This window comes from Grampus griseus (assembly GCF_964374135.1).
Source record: "Grampus griseus genome assembly, chromosome: X".
Lineage (NCBI taxonomy): Eukaryota > Metazoa > Chordata > Mammalia > Artiodactyla > Delphinidae > Grampus > Grampus griseus.
This window is the reverse complement of record NC_138999.1, coordinates 93,281,740-93,294,874: the sequence shown is the minus strand read 5'-3', so window position 1 is coordinate 93,294,874 and position 13,135 is coordinate 93,281,740. Positions and strand designations below refer to the sequence as shown.

The window sequence follows — 13,135 nt, the reverse complement described above, 5'->3', positions numbered from 1 at the left end:
GGCCACAGGCAGGAATGAACTCCTGCTGCCACATTTCCGACCTTGCCACTGATAATCTTCCAATCTCAGACTCTAACCCACTGTACATGTGAGCAGGAAAACAGATGGATATAGCTATAGTTCTTTGAAAATTTCACAATCCCTTCTTGTCTTTTAACAGAAGTGTACTGATTTGTGATATTCTGTTATAGTTTCAGATGTACAGCATAGCAATTCAGTATTTTTGCAGATTATGCTCCATTATTGGTTATGATAATGGGTATAATTCCCTGTGCTATACAGTATGTCCTTGTTGCTTATCTATTATATATATAATAGTTTGTATCTGTTAATCCCACACCCCTAATCTGTCCCTCCCCCTTCCCTCTTCCCTCTGATAGCCACTAGTTTGTTTTCTATGTCTGTGAGTCTGTTCTGCATATACATTCATTTGTATTATTTTTTAGATTCCACATATAAATGATATCCAGTATTTGTCTTTCTCTGTTGGACTTATTTCACTAAGCATAATATTCTCTAGGTCTTTCCATTCTGCTGCAACCAGCAGTATTCCATTCTTTTTTATGGCTTAGTAATATTCCATTGTGTATATGTACCATACCTTCTTAAGCCAATTGTCTGTTGTGCCATCCCTTCTTTTAAACAGGTGTCTTTTAATTAAAAGAAGTATTTTTCTGTTTAGCTCTTTATTCTTTCTTTTTTTAAATAAATTTATTTATTTATTTTTGGCTGTATGGGGTTTTCATTGCTGCGCGCAGGCTTTCTCTAGTTGCAGCAAGCAGGGGCTACTCTGCATCGCGATGCATGGGCTTTTCACTGTGGTGGCTTCTCTTGTTGCGGAGCACGGGCTCTAGGCACATGGGCTTCAGTAGTTGTGGCTCACGGGCTCTAGAGCGCAGGCCCAGTAGTTGTGGCACATGGGCTTAGTTGCTCCGCAGCATGTGGGATCTTCCTGGACCAGGGATCGAACCCATGTCCCCTGCATTGGCAGGCAAATTCTTAACCACTGTGCCACCAGGGAAGTCCCTCTTTATTCTTTCTTACTGTTGATTTCCTCAGATGGAGGTAACTCCTTGGATTTGCCTACCCTAAATAAACTAGGCTATTTAACCAGAAATCCAGTGCACCTATCACTAGATTTAGATATTGCCTTTTTTAAAAACATGGTGATTTTATTCCACTATAAGTGGAATAGAATAATCTGAATCGAAAATTAAATGGGGGTGTTCATCACGAAGCCAGACCCCAGGACTTGAACTAATTATGGACAAAACCCTGGAATTACTTGCATTCATTTCTTGAGCCCAGAATCAAACCCAGATAGGCATTTTTTTATTTTGCTGAACACATTTTTCTTTATTTTTTATTAACCAAACACTTAGTAAATCACTTTGAACCACATCCCAAACCCATATATTTTCTAAGGCTACTGATTCAGTATTGAATTGACATTTCATCCAGTTAAAGTCCCCGACAGAACTTGGATGTTTTACTGGCAAAGCCACTGATCTACCATTTAGCTTTATTGCTTTCTACAGAATTGGGATGGGAAGAAGAGGCTCACCTCAGAAAATTAATGAAAGTGCTTCACTGTGTTCTCAAATCTTCTCTAAATTCATCATTTTCTTTTTACGTGCCAAATTGCAGAAGGAAGATGATGCTCCTTCCAAGTGCATACAAAATAATTATTCAAACTTCTGCTGGGTATTTTTCAGAGATTCATTCTCTAAGGCTATCATACCTAATGGAAGTCTCTCAATTGAATGGTCGTCCAAACCACCTGGGCCTTTGTGCATTGCTCTTTCCTTCACCTAAATCGTGCCCTGCCACCTCAGCCCCTCTTCTGCCTGACACGCTCTTGCATATCCTTCAACATTCAAGGCAGAAGTCACTTTCTCCAGGAAGCCTTCTCCAGTTCCCCCTGCACGGCTTTATGCCCTTTCCCCTGTGATCTCCCAGCTCTCCTCTCCTCCCTCCACTGTAAGCTTATGTTATATATCTGCCTCCCCCACTAGACTTTGAAGTTTAGGAGGGCTGGGAGCTGAACTTTGACATCTTTCCATCTCCATTGCCTACCATGGTAACGGAACATGTGTTCAGGGTTTGCCGAATGAATTTATGCATAAATGAGTGAATGCATGGGATCTATGTCTACCACTGGGTTATGAAAAGTCTCCGAAAGATGCATTGCTAGGAAGAGCAATATTTAAGGAAATATCAATACCTTTCTCCTCAGTTGGTCTCCCTTACACACTTGCTGCTACCATGCCCCACCCCTCAGTCAGGGCAAGCAGAACAGGCACTCATGTGCAATAGAACTTGAGAACTGCAAGCAGCCTCTGCAATTTTTAGAGGAAATATCAGTCTCAAAATTTCCAGAAAGCATAAATTTGTGGAATGCCTTTGTTCTTAGCCTAATTAATAAAAATAGGATTTTGAGAGTTCCCAAACAAAGAAATCCACAGAGCCTTCTGTCTCTTATCTTGCCTGGATACTGGATGCTTAAGGAAAAGTCATGGCACAGTCATTGCAAGAACAACTGACCCAAAGACGCATGGGAAAAAACAACTTAGAGAGGAAATGACCCTCAACTTCTTATGGAAGTTGATTGGGGACTCTCTGAACTTTAAGAATATTAACCACCCTAACTTTACCTCAGGGCTATTTCCAAGTTCAGAGAAAAAGAGGCTTGGCTTCTTTAGGTTGTTTCTGGTCAGGACAACCCAGAGCCAGGGAGTAAGAGAAAAACATTAGAGGACTAATCCCTCAAATTCTATGAACACTGAATCTCCAGCATATCATTTGATTCTCATAACGATAATATGACAGGGCAGGAATTTCAACCCCATTTCAAAATGGCCAGAGAAAGGTGGACTGACTTGTCTGAGGCCACTGAGTAGCAGAGTAAGAGCTAGAACCTACGTCTTCTGACTCCCAGCCTGATGTGCTAGCATCTATTCCACACTGGAACATCAACTCTCCCAGGAAAGGGCTTGTGTATACTTCTCTTGTCATCCCCTTTACCCCAAAGCCTAGCACAGGGTACAGCAAAATAAAAACATGATAGAGTCATCCCGTTCCTAGAAATCAGCTCTTGATTACCTTTTCTTCTTTTCCAGGTGGGTAGATGCAGTGGCAAACCTCACAGTAAATAGCTGGTTCTTTTTAGGCATCACCTGGGCAGCAAGCTCAGACAGTTCTGGGCAGTCCTCCTGGGGTGTGCACCTTGTTACCAATTGCAGCTTTTCAAAGCTACTCAATTATCAAGTCACTGGTTTGATCTAGTTCCTCCTTTCCCGCGATGGATATACACAGCTCAAGAGCAGCAACGGCTAGATAAGCTCCATTTGGGTTACTTAGAAGTGGGAGAGCCCTTAGCTCACTGGTTAGTTGGTGAAGGTTGACAGCCCTTTCATCCCTCCCTTCAGTACATCTGAAGGCCTGCAGACAGGACCCGCTAGGCATACAGACAGGGGCAAAACTCCCATTGTCCTCTCAGACAGAGACTGGAAGGATTCCTAAGAATCACCAAAATTGTGAACTTCCCCAGGAGCAGAAACCACGCCTCCATCCTGGCTCCTGGCACAAAGCAGGCACTCAATAAATGCTGCATAAATGAACCACTCCAAATTCATTTAAGAGCAGATATGACTGGCCCCATGTCACATACTGAATATTTGTGTATAAATAAATTAATTCTCAACTCTTTCTTTTTTTCCAAATAGCATTAATATTTTAGAAAGGGATCCATCTGCCTTTATGCCACAGAATGATTTAATGGTGGGAATTGTGGCTGGCTTTGGAGAGGTAACAAATTGACAGTTGTTTCCCCCAGGTAGGACTGGCCCTAATTGGAGGTTCCCTCGGAAAGAGTTGCTAGTGATCATATAGTGGGACTGTGCATTTTCCCATCTGTTCTCATCGCATCCTTCAGAGATAGGGATCCAGGAAGTGGTCATCTATTGCTACCTGTCATGTTGGCAGCCCTTTTGGTTTGACAATTGTTTCAACATGTTGTATGAGTGATTTCTCAGTGTTACTCTGTGGGTTGGGTTTGCGGTGTGTCTTTATTTTCCCGATAATAAAAGGAGCAGGGAGGATATTTACCCTGGGGCTTAATTGGTACCAATAACTCACTGCCCTAGCTCATTCAATTCCTAAGTTGCTGCAAGAAGAGAAAAAGCAGAAAAAATTGTCCATACCTAACACACTGACGTTGAGGGTGCCTTGATTTTTGCCGAAAAAGTCAGGGGGGTTGTTAACATCGCAGACGTAGATGCCACTATCTGCTGGTTGCATACGTGCAATAGTGATGGATGCGTTACCTGGAGCATTGGACCCTACAATGCGATCTTTAAATTGCCCGATGGCTGTAGCTTGTCCACCTTCAGAATAGTAAATCTAGGACAGAAAATGACAGAAATGAGAACTGGACAGTGTCCGGGGCTAGGGTAAGCTACGTGGAAGTTCCCCCTATCCAATGTTACCTACTTTGACATTGAATGAAAAAAGGAAGCAGTATCCCCCCACCCCCACCCCCGGTAAGGAACAGGTCCCTGTGGCAAAAGTTTCTCAGCTCAGTGGGACACTTTAGCTTTCTCACAGCATTGCACAGCCACGACCTCATTTGTGCTCAAAGCAACTCTGTGATGTCATCAGGGCAGGGAGATATGCATATCTTATAGACAGTAGGCAGCTGGAGCTGACAGAATTCAACTCCTAAGCTTAGGCTAACAGATCAAGATGCTCACCTGATGAGTCTACTCATCAGGAAACTCATTATATAGGACACAAACATCTGATGGGAAAACCAAAAGCATCGTCTTTCCTACTTGATAAACATTTTTGATTTCGGTTTACTTTACCCAGTGGGATTATCTAGAATATCTGATTTCCCTAAAAGAATATTCACGCTCCTTACATGCATATTCCTTTGGGTAAGCAAAACTGAGTTCATCCTGTTTGTTAGAAGAATAACATTTCAGAGCAGAGAGGCTCCTGAGAAACCATCTGGCCCCATCGCTTCATAGTGGTGGTGCGAGAATGAAGCAAAGTAACTCAGCCAAGGGCCTAGGAAGTGCTTGGTCAATGGTAGCTGCTACCTTTCTCCCCACATAGCAGGAGGCAGAACTGGAATTATTACTGCTTTTAGACAAATAAGGACACTCAAACACAGAGATTAAACGACTCACCCAAATCCATAAAGATTTATTTATTATTATTATAATTTACTAGATTTAAGAAAGATCTTGATTATAGTCCCATCTCTGTTAAAGAATATGGATATTCAGATCATAATGGCAACTGTGGAAGCAGCATGGTGTGATGGAAAGAGACCTGGTCTAGGAGTAAGAAAACCTGGGGTTTATTTATTTATTTATTTATTTTAAACATCTTTATTGGAGTATAATTGCTTTACAATGGTGTGTTAGTTTCTGCTTTATAACAAAGTGAATCAGCTATATGTATACATACATCCCCATATCTCCTCCCTCTTGCGTCTCCCTCCCACCCTCCCTATCCCACCCCCCTAGGTGGACACAAAGCACCGAGCTGATCTCCCTGTGCCATGCGGCTGCTTCCCACTAGCTATCTATTTTACATTTGGTAGTATATATGTCCATGCCACTCTCTCACTTCGTCCCAGCTTACCCTTCCCCCTCCCCGTGTCCTCAAGTCCATTCTCTACATCTGCGTCTTTATTCCTGTCCTGCCCCTAGGTTCTTCACATCCATTTTTTTTTTAGATTCCATATATATGTGTTAGCATACGGTATTTGTTTTCCTCTTTCTGACTTACTTCACTCTGTATGACAGACTCTAGGTCCATCCACCTCACTACAAATAACTCAATTTCGTTTCTTCTTATGGCTGAGTTACATTCCATTGTATATATGTGCCACATCTTCTTTATCCATTCTTCTGTTGATGGACACTTAGGTTGCTTCCATAAGACCTGGGTTTTAGCCATGCTGGACCTCTGACTGTGACATGGGGGCAGTAGCCTCTCCTCATGTCTACATGGCAACCTACTTTGCAATAAGAAACAAAGTTATTTAATCTCTCCAAACTCTAGTTTCCACATCTGAATAAGGAACCAGAGTAGTGTTCTCTAAAATATGGTATGTACTCCCTAAGCATAGGCCGACAAGTTGATTTTAGGTGGCAAGAAATTGAAAACTTTAAAAATGTAATGTGTATTAGAGACATAGCTATCACATCCAATCTGTGACTTCATGGATATTATTGCTTACAGGGAAACTAAGGCAGACATTTTTAAGACTTTTAAAAACCAAGTCAGGGAGTGCCCTGGTGGTCCAGTGGTTAGGACTCAACACTTTCACTACCGGACCCGGGTTCAATCTCTGGTCAGGGAACTAAGATCCCACGAGCTGCGTGGTGCGGCCAAAAAAAAAAACAAAACAAAACAACAACAGCAAAAAAAACCAAGTCAATAGAGAAAACAACATTAAATAATTACTAGTGTTGGTAATACACAAATATGGCACAAATCATGAAGATGAGACATGAATGACTAAACTTTGGGAATCACCGGACTAGGTGGTCCCTGAGGTCCCTTCATAATACACAAAGCCTATTTACACTCTTTGCTAGTTTCATATAAATGTGTATAATTCCAGTGATTGTTTTTTATTATTCAATAAACTGGGATTGCCCTAGTCCAATGGCAATTAATATTTCATAAAATCTACTAGAAGAGACTTATGGTTCATTTAATTCACTCTCCTCACTTTACAGAAGAGACTGAAGCTCAAAGAGGTTAAAAAAAAGACACACAAAGTTAACAGTGGGGCCGGGTCAAGAACGTCGTTCTTCTAATTCCTTGTCCAGTGCCTTTTACATTAACAGGCTAACGAGAGGGAAGGCAATCAGTAAACCAAAAGATATTGTCTAGATAAATTCAAGTGTATTCTCCTTCAGGTAGAAAGCCAATATACTTTTAAACTAAAGCAGAAACGGAGATTCTGATGGAAAATTCAAAGAAAAGAGTATATTTAAGGAGAAAACAACTTGTCTCTCTCCTCCAGTTCTCTAACATCAACTAGCTTTCTTTTCTGCCCTAAATGAACCATTTATAATTCAATTCACACCTACTGAAATCACAAACTTTTGCCCCAGAGGGGTCTTGTTTGACTTACAAACTGGAAAGCCAGTGTAACCTAAGGTATTCAGGTAGGCCAGGAGGAAGTTCAACTTGTCAAAGGTCTATTACCTTCATGTGAGTTGACGTCCAAGATATCCAGCTTTCCATTTCACTAGCCAGCGCTAGCCTTATTTACTTTCTAATTAACAATTTGCGGTCCTGTGGACTCTTACCTGGAAAGCAGCCTGTGGTCTATCAAGGAAGCCCTTTACAACTTAGACATCTGGCCGCTTCCCTGCTCCTAGGAGGACTGAGGGTAGGTCGGCCTGTTTTATGTTGAAGCCTGATGACATCACGGGGAGATACATCAGTCCTGCCTACGGCCCACAGTAAGTCCCAGAGGATCTAGTTGAAAGGACTTTATTACTGCAGAAAACGGGGCCACGAGAATGTGTTTTAGGTCAGCACTAGGACATGAAAAGAAGCCACATTGTAAAAGTCTCACGATTGGCCAGGAATCAATGAGCAAATAAGTCAGGAGGCCCTGGACTTGTAACTTCCCGACAAAAAGGACCTTCACCAGCCCTTCTATCCTTGCTCCTCGCACTGTAGCCTGATATATCCTGCCGTCGCACAAATAATACTGGAGGTGTCTGGGAGAGAAATGGAGGTAAGGCGGTGTAACATGGAGACCTAAAAGGGAAAGGCCTTGGCCTCAGGGTGCTGTGTGAGAAGGAAAGTCCCCAGGGCAGGTCAGCGGCCAGACACACAGATGGAGGGACTTTCTGTTAGGGGAAGTCCACACTGTCACACTGTCCTTGTAAAGAGAAACAAAATGAAACGCTTTCCTGAAACCACTTATCTAATCACACAGGAAGGACTGAAACTTCATTCGATTTTCCACAAAAGAATAACCCTTTTAGAAATCAAAGCTGAACAATGGCCAAATCCCGGCCCATGATCCTGTGAGTCTTGTATACTTTTCAAGGAAAGTATATTGTCAATTTAGAAATCAAAGCAATTGAGGCCCAGGAAAAGTCATGGTTGTTCAACAGGCCACATCCTTTGGGGGTGGTGATTTGGGGGCTGACAAGTCAGCTTTAAGAAAACCCATCCAAGTGTTCCCTTAAGTGGTGCTTGTTCATTCTTTTGCCCACTTGCCCTTTGTGGCTGTGTTCATGACAGACTGCCCCACTTTCCCCCCAAGGTCCTCTCTGCCTGCCCCTTGGTGATATTAGAGGCTGACATGTGGAGACATAATAGCACATTAGTTATAAGAGCCCCTTAGAGATAACTTAGCTCATGGTTGCTAAGGCTGAAGAGCCTTCAGGAACCAGCTGGATATTGGACATATGGGAAATGGCTGGGAGGGGCTGGTGGATAGTGGTAAGATCATGGAGGATAGTGGGAACTGTGGTGAACTGGAGAGCCAAGACAAACAAGGCTTTCAAACTGTGGAAATGAACAAAATACTGGGCTGGCCAACCAACATGCATCCACTGGCCAAATCAGGCCCAGAGGCTGCCAGTTTGCAACCTCTGATTCATCCTCTTCTATTACAGAAAAGGACACTGAGGCCCCAGTATAGGAAGTGATCTTCCCAAGGTCACACAATTTGTAGTCAGACCTAGAATCCAGACCTCCCAATTCCCGCTGAATACCTTAACACGGCACTCATAGCCCTGCCTTAGACGAGGAAGATTCCCAGGCAGCCTTCCCCTCTTGGGGCCATCCCATCCGCTACTCCAACCCAACCTTTCTCCTGCCAGTTGCTGCTATTCATTGGCATGATGCTTCCCATGCCGAGTGGGTTCACCACATGAGGCCTTCGACGGCTGCCAGCTGCAATGACAGCCTTTCTCTTCCTACTGTGCCAAGTTCCTATTCACAGGAGGCCATGCAGCTGGGAGCCAGATTTGTCCAAAAAGATTTCTTTCCCCTCAGCTTTGTGACACTGCTCTCTAACTAGAAGCTGGAGTATAAACAAGAAGGGTTGAAAGAATTCAGTCTGCTTTCTGTTTGAGTCTGAGTTGGAGTTAATAAATGCCTTTAGCCTCCAGAGCTGCTTTGTGGGTACATTTTGGAAATGAGGAGGGCATGGAAGTCCACAGCAAACCACCCATTCTTTCCCTTCCAGCTTCTTGCTTTCCTGCACTGTTCATAAAGGCGCTAGCCATGGGAGGTGAGGAGCATAGAGTGGCAATGGTCTCAAGCCCAGAATTTTCTCTAGACTGCATGGGGGGCTGGGATTGCACGTGGAAGGAATATAACACCAAAAGGAAGGCTTCCCTGCCTCCAAACCACTCCCTTCCCAGCCTGCCATTTGCCTGAGACACCCACCAACCGAACTGCTTCTTTGAAGCATGGAGGGTTTCGGCTTAAATTATTTTCTTCGGGAGACAACAAAGTGAACGATCACCAGTCCTTAACACCTTAGCATTACACTAATTTATCAGATTTAACAAGGATAGACACCTGAGGGAATGGGACACAGAATAGATAAACTTTGATGGGAAGGGGTGGTGGGAAGAGAAGAACTTGGAGTGTTTCTCAGTGGGAGCCACACTGGCATTTGGGGCAGACAATTCTTTCCTGTGTGGGTCTCTCCTACATATTGCAAGACAATAAGCCTCTCTGGCCACCACCCACTAAATGCTGGTAGTGACTCCCATTTATAACACTTAAACCAATATTCCTCTCATTTTCAAATGCCCCTGAGGAGATGAAGCACCCGCACTCCACCAACATCTGAAAAGCATTTGATAGAATGCTATCTGCAGAGGCCAAGTTGGAAGAATCTGAGCGGCCATGGAATATAAAGATACTAGGTTCTAGAAAGAGGTTGTCCACATTATATGTGTGTTAGAAAGGTGAAGATGGCACAGGGTTTCTTCCACTGTGGCTATTCTGGAAGAGTAAGTGTTGTTTGAGAGACTCATGCTAAGTAGGGTCAATGCCTGTTCTGTTCATGGGCAGGTGAAGTCTCTGTACTTTTACCAGTGACTAGCTGGGTGGTAGAGGAGGCCATTCATGTGATCAGAGGGGAACCAAAACTTCTATGCTAGCCTGCCTGTTCTGGGGCCTAGAGGCTTCAGCTGTGACTCCCTGCTGAGGGACTGACTATCTGAATCTGTCCATGTCTTCTGAGAGGAGGGCTTCTCTAAGAGAAATAGCATGCTAATGAATACCCTGGCTCCTGGTCAGAAGACTTATGGAATACTTCCATAGCCCCCATTCACAAAGGAACCCCATGGGGGGGATAGTCAGTAAGAGATGATATTCTCTCCAGGGTACTGAGAAATACTAGGTCTTGGAGTCAACTGCTCCTTTAACACAATGATCTTGGGGGAGGAAAAGAAGATGAACTTATGACAAGAGTTGACCACTGCCCTGCTCAAGGCAGCCACAGGTCCCAAAGCCTTTTGGAGGAAGCTGAAAGGAATTCCAGACATGGGCATGAGAAGGCAAACTCAAGACTGTCCCAGCTTTGCCAGGGGCTTGTGCTGATCTGAATTGTTACCAAACTCAGACCCTCCCATCCTACTCCTAAAAGCTGGTGCCATTGTCCTAGAGACCCCAAACAATGAAGGGGTCCAGTACAGGTGTTCTTGCCTGACAGGTCCAACTACATCTTTCCCAAGCTTCTCTTGCATGCACCATTTTTAGACACTGACTGACTGCCTTTTCCTTCATACCCTCACTATCGAGGCATGGGCTGTGCTGTGTTTGATCAGAAGTGGGTGAAAGCTTTCGACAAAATTCAACACCCATTCATGATAAAAACCCTGCAGAGAGTAGGCATAGAGGGAACTTTCCTCAACATAATAAAGGCCACATATGACAAACCCACAGCCAACATCGTCCTCAATGGTGAAAAACTGAAAGCATTTCCACTAAGATCAGGAACAAGACAAGGTTGCCCACTCTCACCACTCTTATTCAACATAGTTTTGGAAGTTTTAGCCACAGCAATCAGAGAAGAAAAGGAAATAAAAGGAATCCAAATCGGAAAAGAAGAAGTAAAGCTGTCACTGTTTGCAGATGACATGATCCTATACATAGAGAATCCTAAAGATGCTACCAGAAAACTACTAGAGCTAATCAATGAATTTGGTAAAGTTCAGGATGCAAAGTTAATGCACAGAAATCTCTGGTATTCCTATACACTAATGATGAAAAATCTGAAAGTGAAATCAAGAAAACACTCCCATTTACCACTGCAACAAAAAGAATAAAATATCTAGGGATAAACCTACCTAAGGAGACAAAAGACCTGTATGCAGAAAATTATAAGACACTGATGAAAGAAATTAAAGATGATACAAATAGATGGAGAGATATACCATGTTCTTGGATTGGAAGAATCAACATTGTGAAAATGACTCTACTACCCAAAGCAATCTACAGATTCAATGCAATCCCTATCAAACTGCCACTGGCATTTTTCACAGAACTAGAACAAAAAATTTCACAATTTGTATGGAAACACAAAAGACCCCAAATAGCCAAAGCAATCTTGAGAACGAAAAACGGAGCTGGAGGGATCAGGCTCCCTGACTTTACACTATACTACAAAGCTACAGTAATCAAGAAAGTATGGTACTGGCACAAAAACAGAAAGATAGATCAATGGAGATCAATGGGACAGGATAGAAAGCCCAAAGATAAACCCACGTACATATGGTCACCTTATCTTTGATAAAGGAGGCAGAAATGTACAGTGGAGAAAGGACAGCCTCTTCAATAAGTGGTGCTGGGAAAACTGGACAGGTACATGTAAAAGTATGAGATTAGATCACTCCCTAACACCGTACACAAAAATAAGCTCAAAATGGATTAAAGACCTAAATGTAAGGCCAGAAACTATCAAACTCTTAGAGGAAAACATAGGCAGAACACTCTATGGCATAAATCACAGCAAGATCCTTTTTGACCCACCTCCTAGAGAAATGGAAATAAAAACAAAAATAAACAAAAGGGACCTAATGAAACTTCAAAGCTTTTGCACAGCAAAGGAAACCATAAACAAGACCAAAAGACCACCCTCAGAATGGGAGAAAATATTTGCAAATGAAGCAACTGACAAAGGATTAATCTCCAAAATTTATAAGCAGCTCATGCAGCTCAATAACAAAAAAACAAACAACCCAATCCAAAAATGGGCAGAGGAACTAAATAGACATTTCTCCAAAGAAGATATCCAGACTGCCAACAAACACATGAAAGAATGCTCAACATCATTAATCATTAGAGAAATGCAAATCAAAACTACAATAAGATATCATCTCACACCAGTCAGAATGGCCATCATCAAAAAAATCTAGAAACAATAAATGCTGGAGAGGGTGTAGAGAAAAGGGAACACTCTTGCACTACTGGTGGGAATGTGAATTGGTACAGCCACTATGGAGAACAGTATGGAGGTTCCTTAAAAAACTATAAATAGAACTACCATATAACCCAGCAATCCCACTACTGGGCACATACCCTGAGAAAACCATAATTCAAAAAGGATCATGTACCAAAATGTTCATTGCAGCTCTATTTACGATAGCCCAGAGATGGAAACAACCTAAGTGTCCATCATCGGATGAATGGATAAAGAAGATGTGGCACATAGATACAATGGAATATTACTCAGCCGTAAAAAGAAACGAAATTGAGCTATTTGTAATGAGGTGGATGGACCTAGAGTCTGTCATACAGAGTGAAGTAAGTCAGAAAGAGAAAGTCAAATACCGTATGCTAACACATATATATGGAATTTAAGAAAAAAAATGTCTTGAAGAACCTAGGGGTAAGACAGGAATAAAGACACAGACCTACTAGAGAATGGACTTGAGGACGTGGGGAGGGGGAAGGGTAAGCTGGGATGAAGTGAGAGAGTGGCATGGACATATATACACTACCAAACGTAAAATGGATAGCTAGTGGGAAGCAGCCGCATAGCACAGGGAGATCAGCTCGGTGCTTTGTGACCACCTAGAGGGGTGGGATAGGGAGGGTGGGAGGGAGGGAGACGCAAGAGGGA

The 13,135-nt window shown here is 42.8% G+C and overlaps 1 protein-coding gene across 1 annotated transcript in view; it reads right to left on the bottom strand.

Annotated features, from left to right (window-relative positions):
• The window catches only part of VSIG1 (V-set and immunoglobulin domain containing 1), a gene marked incomplete at both ends in the record, with an annotated part of 33,086 nt that overhangs the window by 6,981 nt on the left and 12,970 nt on the right, over positions 1 to 13,135 (bottom strand). Inside the window, one exon of the mRNA XM_082646878.1 lies at positions 4,203 to 4,401. Coding sequence (XP_082503004.1) covers positions 4,203 to 4,401 — 199 coding nt within the window. The remainder of the gene's footprint in view (positions 1 to 4,202; positions 4,402 to 13,135) is intronic.